The sequence below is a fragment of the Pinus tabuliformis genome, chromosome X (assembly GCF_031772625.1).
Source record: "Pinus tabuliformis cultivar Carrire ecotype Pingquan chromosome X, CPIR1, whole genome shotgun sequence".
NCBI classification, from domain to species: domain Eukaryota; kingdom Viridiplantae; phylum Streptophyta; class Pinopsida; order Pinales; family Pinaceae; genus Pinus; species Pinus tabuliformis.
Window position 1 is genome coordinate 1,451,429,388 of NC_142308.1, and position 7,197 is coordinate 1,451,436,584.

At 36.3% G+C, this 7,197-nt stretch overlaps 1 protein-coding gene across 1 annotated transcript; it reads left to right on the plus strand.

The window, feature by feature from the left end:
* Positions 1–4,504: 4,504 nt before the first annotated feature.
* On the plus strand, positions 4,505–6,742 carry LOC149145481 (uncharacterized). Its single transcript, XM_089452470.1, has one exon. The coding sequence runs from the start codon at positions 4,505–4,507 to the stop codon at positions 6,740–6,742; it is 2,238 nt and encodes a 745-aa protein (XP_089308596.1).
* The last annotated feature ends 455 nt before the right edge of the window (positions 6,743–7,197 follow it).

Below are 7,197 nucleotides of genomic sequence, written 5' to 3' on the forward strand. Positions count from 1 at the left end.
AGATGTGAATACTAATGCATGTGTTATTTTGTAAATGTTATGATCTAGGTATGACTGAAGTCTGGAATATCTGAGAAGTTCTTAAGATAGTATTTGCAAATCTATATGATGGTTCACTTTTGGTAAAAGCGCATATACACGCTAGTCAGTCACATCCAAGTAGCGTATACATTATGAAATATGATATTTGAAGTTGAAGTTGGTTCTAGTTGTTATTACAGAGTTCTAGGTTCTGCTCTATCTTTTGGTGACTGTATTCTGGTGACAGTGTTTTGAATGTTCAGATTGATTGATTGTGATTTGCTTTAGTGAGGACGGGTTGTCAGTGATTATTTGTATTGCAGTGGTGATTGATTTTGAGCTTCGGTGTTGCTCATGGGTCCAATATGAAAATTTGATGAAACATGGCCTTCAAATTGTTGTGTTGGGTTCTAGGAGTATCTAGTCTGAAAATTTATCAAACGTGGTCTCTGGAGGAAGAGAGAAGGTCGTAGCCTTCCGTAAGCCGACACCTACGTACTGGTAAACATATTGGACAATACAAGAGCCAGGGGGTTGGAGCTCGCTTCCAGTCGCAGCTGGAAAACAAGTGAACGTTGGAGCCTTTTGTAGGTCATCGCTTACGTACTAGTAAACGGATCGGATAGTACAAGAGCTAGGGGGTTGTAGCTCGCTTCCAATAGAAGCTGGAGAATGAGAGAAGGTTGTAGCCTTCTGCAGATGGGTGCCTGCGTACTTGTATGAGTCTGCACTAGTACAAAATTGTAAACAGGTTTTTCTTATATTAAAAAAAGACAGCAGGAGCAGGTGGTTTTTGTCCCACATTGGGTTTCCACCTTAAATCTTGGTGTTCATGTGTGTTGCTTATGTTTGATGTTTTATTCTGTTATTACTGCACATGCTTACTGTTTGTATGGTTAATGAAGTACTGATGCACTGATTAAAGATCAACATATGATGAATTAAATGAATCATAAGTTTGTTGGATATAAGCTGGTTTCTTTAAAGACAATTGTGTGTACACACGAGTTACCTTCATTGAATTAGTGTATATAAATCTGAGTATGAAAATAAAAAGTTATTGAGCTAACTAATACTGATTCACCCCCCCTCTTAGTATTATTTCCAACAATTTTATGCTTAACAAAGGTTTTGTTTATGGATTAAGATAAGTTAGAAAGTGCAAATGTCAGAATAGACATGACTATTGAATAACATTGCAATCTAACATAACACTTGAAAAATGTCACAATGTCTTAAAAATTAGCATGTATTGCATCCTAAAGTAGCTCTCGAGGAACATTGGAATGTAAGTTAAATCAACGAAAATGAACATCATAATTTCATACAAACAATGAAGATGAAAGTCAACATATGTTAATGTGACATAACTAAACTATGATAAATGTCTTAACATATCCAAATTCAACATAAATCAATAAAAATGAAAATAGCAATTCAAAATATGCCAACCTAAATGAACATCACAAAATAACGTAACCATTGAGGAATATAAAAATCTAACAACATCAATCAATAAAAACAACATTACAATATGACATAGGTCAAATCAACAAAAAAAATACAAATCAATGAAAATAAAAATATAAAAATACGACATAACTTAACCAATATCTAAAAACCAATTTCATATAGTTCAGAATCTTATTAATATTAATGCTTAATTTACAAATAGTATCAATCATCAACTAACACAACCATATTATTAAAAGTTTAATCTATCACCATTAGAATTCTAAAACACCATAGAATTCTAAAACACCATACATTCGAATTCCAAAAACTCAAATTACACAAATTATATCTTCAAACGCTTTAGATTCAAGGTCATTATGGGGTTTTGCTATGCCTCCTCCGAAAGGACGGGACATCACAATTGCGTCTCGTCTTATGCGTCAATTCATTGGAAAATTTCATGACTACTTTAAGATATAAAGTAGAATATTGTCGTCACTGTTGTTGTTAATTAAACAAAGACAATTATGCACACTGGGATAATTTGGTTATGATATTGTTAAAATATGAAAAATTTATTGCAATTACGAATGGACTCTTCATCATTCAGTACCTTTTAGATTTTTTTCCTAACCTGTCGAACTCTTATATATTAAAAACACAATTCAAACCAAAAATTTGACGAAAATTTCTTTTACCATGTTCACACCAAAAACTCCAAAGCCCTTTAAATAATACCGTCACTCGACCGCGTGAGAATATTTTTCTTTAACATGTCTTATAACATAAAATCAATGGAATACCATTACATTTCGCTACTTTAATTTAATAAAGTTTAGTTGATCTGTCGGAATAGCTTTAATTTATTAAAGTTTAGCTCATGTTCACACCAAAAACTCCAACGCCCTTAAAATAATACCGTCACTCGACCGCGTGAGAATATTTTTCTTTAATATGTTTTATAACATAAAATGAATGGAATACCGTTACATTTCGCTACTTTACTTTAATAAAGTTTAGTTGATCTGTCGGAATAGCTTTAATTTATTAAATTTTAGCTCGTTCTGTGGGGTATAGCCGTCAACTCCAGGTTTCGAAATTACAGAAAAACGTAGGCGCGGCCGCATTCCAAAATCAATGGAGTATCATCGCTTTTCGTGATTTTCCCTTACTTCAGTAAAATTTAATCTGCTGCGTGGGGATGGCTTTTAAATTTGACCAAAATTTCTTTTACCATATTCACATCAAAAGCACCAACGCCCTATAATAATACTGTCACTCGACCGCGTGAGAATATTTTTCTTTAGTATGTTTTATAACCTAAAATCAGTGAATGGAATCCCATTACATTTCGCTACTTTAATTTAATAAAGTTGAGTTGATCTGTCGGAATTGGTTTAATTTATTAGGTTTAGCATTATGGGGGGTTTTGATATAGACTTGATGGCTGGGCTAGAGACATTTCACATCCACCAAAATGTAAAAAACATTAGTGAATGAGTTAAAAATTAATCACAGTTCAATCCTCTCATTCTATCAAACTGGATGAGTCTTATATGAAATCTGGTGAGTTCTTTTCAATGTATATCTTTTGGGCATACATAGGGACTCCTATCTAAAAGAAGCATTGGCAAGTAGCCTCAAATTTTTATTTTACAAAATATGTACATGATTCCATACTGAAAACATTAACTTTTCTTAATATGCAATATAATTCATTTTATTTCAGAAAAGACATTGCTTGTAATCTTTAGAAGAAATGAAAACGGCTTTTACACAGTGTCAGAATGTAAGTATCTCGGTTAGAACTATATTTTTTCCTTAAGATAGGTGGAAACTCTATAATCCTGTGAGGTTTTAAAAGTATGATAAGAAGAGAAATATATGAAACAAAATAAAAAGTATGATAGGAAGAGAAATATGAAACAAAATAAAGTAGTTTTGACAATTACAGGATGTAAATTTCTGGATTTTAGAGGAAAAAATGTTTAACGTACAAGAAATGTCGAGGAGAACCACCTATATTTTTATATATATATTTTTTCCCAGTACGAAAAAAAACTTGATTTATATTCCTATAAAAGATATTTACATAAGAAAGGATAACTGTTGAGAGCTGTAACATATATATGCAGATAGTATGTATGCTGAAAAGTATTGGCTGTGATCAGTGTCAGCAGGAAGGCATAGTATCAAAATTCTCTGGTTATGAGGAAAAAGTCAGAAGCATAGCTGATAGCGATAAGCTATATTATATACTGGAACATTCCAGAAAAAGGCCATCCCATCACACATGAGAGTCAGGGAAGAACCGACATACTTTTATGTGGAAGAAATAGGCAATGATGCATGAGAAGACAAAAAAAACCAAATGGGAAAACTAGGTACCTGGAAGGGAGAAATCTTCTATCTGATATGTTATAGCTTGTATTTGTACTTCCATTTTCCATAAGCCAGGCTGAATTGCAAAGCCCTTCTTTGACAAGTCGTCCGCCTGAGAATTCAGAAACCTGTCCATATGGCTGATTGTGAAAACCAGATTACTGTTCCATAACATTTTTATCCTGTTGATCCATTCAGTTAACATGGGATTCTTGTTTGTTAATTTCCCTGCAGCCTGTTCTATTATATTTTAAGAAAAAGAAAACGTTGATTTTTTTTTTCCTCCTGGCAAAATATAAAATTCTATAATTCAATTGAAAAGGCAAACAAATCATATTCCCAAATTTCCAACAAGTGTTTGATGATGCCGGATGTAACTAAATAGGATCAATAAAATCAACGAAAGCAGGAGAATTTCAGTATCAACAAAAGCAGGAGAATTTCGGTATGGGTTACTTTCGAGTCTGGTCGAACAAATAAAATTGAAGGATGTCTTTAGGTCTGGCAAGTCTACAAATGGTTCGGCCGAAATGGCTTTCATGCGTTGAGGGTCATGTTGATCAATTATTGATCAATTATTTTCTGTATTGAAGCAGTCCACAATTTCCAACTTCATTCCCTCTACGCTTATCTTCTGTTCTGAATCATGGTTGAAGCATCCGCACACGCCCCCGCAGTTCAGGGTGAACCACCCGTCACCGTGGATATTATTCTGGATATTGCGGGGCTTTTAGCAGGAATGGTGGTATTCATTAGCCTACTCGGAGTGGACACATTGAAAGCATTAAGAAGGAGGGCGCACTGGATACCAGGCGATGCTCTCGTCCTCTCTGCTTTAACCATCCAAGTTATGAACTTGCTGAACAGCCAGAATACTTTCTTCAAACAGGTCTTGGAGAATCCGGTAGGGGAACAGTGGAACGGTGATGTTGTCAAGAGTTACTTGTTTTATATCCATTGTGGCAGAGTGATGCTGTGCGTGCTGGTAGCCTACTTCCTTCCTGGGATGGCCCGTCCAGGGTATGAGGACTCGTGGGGAAAATTAGCAGCACTAGGGTTGAGTATCTTCCTCCACATTTCTTCGGAAATGTTGACAGTAAATCGCCATTTGGGTCAAGCTGGAAAAATACCTACTAGAACCTATTCCTTCTATTTCTGGCCACACGCTAACCATGTTAGTGAGGTTTCCTTCATTGTTTCGGCTGTCATAATAACGATATCACTGGTATGCCTTATTCTCCTTCTCAGTTGCGCAACTATAGCAAATAAAAGCATCAGGAATATAATTACCCAAAGAATTCCTTCCATTCTTGCAGCACAATCACATGCTGCAAATCAGAACAGCCGGGAGGCCGTAGAACATCACGTACTCAAATCGTGGATTCTCCTCTGTGGATGTTACCCTGAAACCGTCATAGCCAAATCAGTGTTATCCTCATCAGCTTCATTTGTAGTTACAGTTTGTATTCTCTCTTCAATTCTTGGATGGATTTTCCAGGGTCCAGTAGTAAAAGGTTTTGGCAGCGCTGCATTCTGGTCAGAATTCACAGCCACAGTGCTGCAAGTCGTATTTATCCTAATTGGATGGGCAGTCATTGGGTGGAGATGGTTTACTTCTGTAGTTTACTATGGAAGATGGCGAACCAAAAAGGAGAACTGGCGTGGTTACTTACGGGTGGAGGACTTCTGGACAAGATATATTGTTGACTTGAAGGAAGCCGGAGGATCTCGAGTGCGGCCGCATCAGCCACTCCATGAGAAGGTAGGAAAAATGGTAGCTACTGAAAGAATAGAATTATATTTACCGAAGACATTGCTTCCATGGGTATTTTGGACGCAGTATTTTGTGATATACTTCAGCAAAGTATGTTTGTTACTCTCAGACCTAGTGTTGCAAAATGGATTTATGCGCCGGCTATCATCAAATCTATTATCAAATCACTTCCGACATGTGGAAAGTGATATTAAAGAATACGAACCAATTGTGAAGGACGTGCACGTTTTAGGAGAAAATCCAGAGAGCCTGTTAATAGCCAATAGAAAGTCCATCAGGCAAGCCAAGGAGCTTATGATAGACGGCCATGCTGAGGGGAAAAATTGTGCTCACCTGGTGAAGTTTTTGACGGAAAAAAAGTCTGCAGGATGTGTAGGTATAAAGTGCTTGGATGCTGGAAGAGGACGAGGTGAAACAGGTTTGAAGTTCTTGTGCAAGAGAGATCCCGGCCCTGCATTAAACGTGGAAAAACGTTTTATATATCTTACCAAACGATCTTGGAAGCTAACGGCTTTATCATTGATCAACATAATAGCCCGACTCTCTCGCGCTGAGGGGGTAAGTTCTTTAAAAGCATACTTACAGGCATATGAATTCGTGGATTTGGTTGATGAGTCTGATCAAGAAAGCGATAGCTTGCTGAGTAAAGCTGCAGATGGTCTACTCGAATCTTTAGGTACATTACGTGGACAGCCCAGAGTTATTACAACTAGGCAACAGGCGGTTGAAGCAATCGACATTCTCGCAGAAGAAGGTAAAGATCAAGCCGAGGTAATTGAAAATGGAGAAGACTCTGTGGATTGGAAGAAGGTAGCGGCAGGGAACGCGTCTTACAAATTGTGTACGAGTATAGATTGCACATCTGGTGAATTTACGGAACTATTGAATGAATTGCAGAGCTCGTTAGCAGACATTCTTGGTGTTTGCATACAGAGAGTGGGGCCTACATTGGTGGAGAGCTGCAACAAATGGGCAGTTGATCTGCAGGAAAGGAAACTTGTGGAAGCAGTTTACACAGTGGGGAAATGGCAGGGACTGATGGAGGAGCTGGATAAGCGAGGATGGAGCATGACCGGAACAGCGACAAATGCAGAATCTAGCATGGTATAAAGAAGCTGTATTGCTTTTTCATATTAATTTATGTACGTTGCACTTTTTCATGTTAATTTGCATACCTTGTAATTTATGCGCCTTGGACATTCATTCATATTAATTTACGTACCAACACTTTTTCATATTAATTTGAATACCTTGTAATTTATGCACCTTTCCTGATATAATCTTAACACTAAAGTGAGTTCCTATTACAATGACAGGCCCAATTATTGAATTGGGTGCATGTAATTGGGTTAATAATAAATTTTAGTTGTGAATTTCCTATGACAATGACAGACCCAGATATTGAATTGGGTGCATGTAATTGGGTTAATAATAAATTTGAGTTGTGAAATTTTGATTACTTAACTTTTTGTATTATATGGTTTTTAAAATATTCGAAGATAAAGGTATATAATAATATTTGAATTTAAAGATATATAATCAGAAATCTAATTTAAATAATACAA

What these genes read in the sequence shown, in the direction of transcription:
- LOC149145481 (XM_089452470.1), top strand. Translation starts at nt 4,505, where the DNA reads ATGGTTGAAGCATCCGCACACGCCCCCGCAGTTCAGGGTGAACCACCC.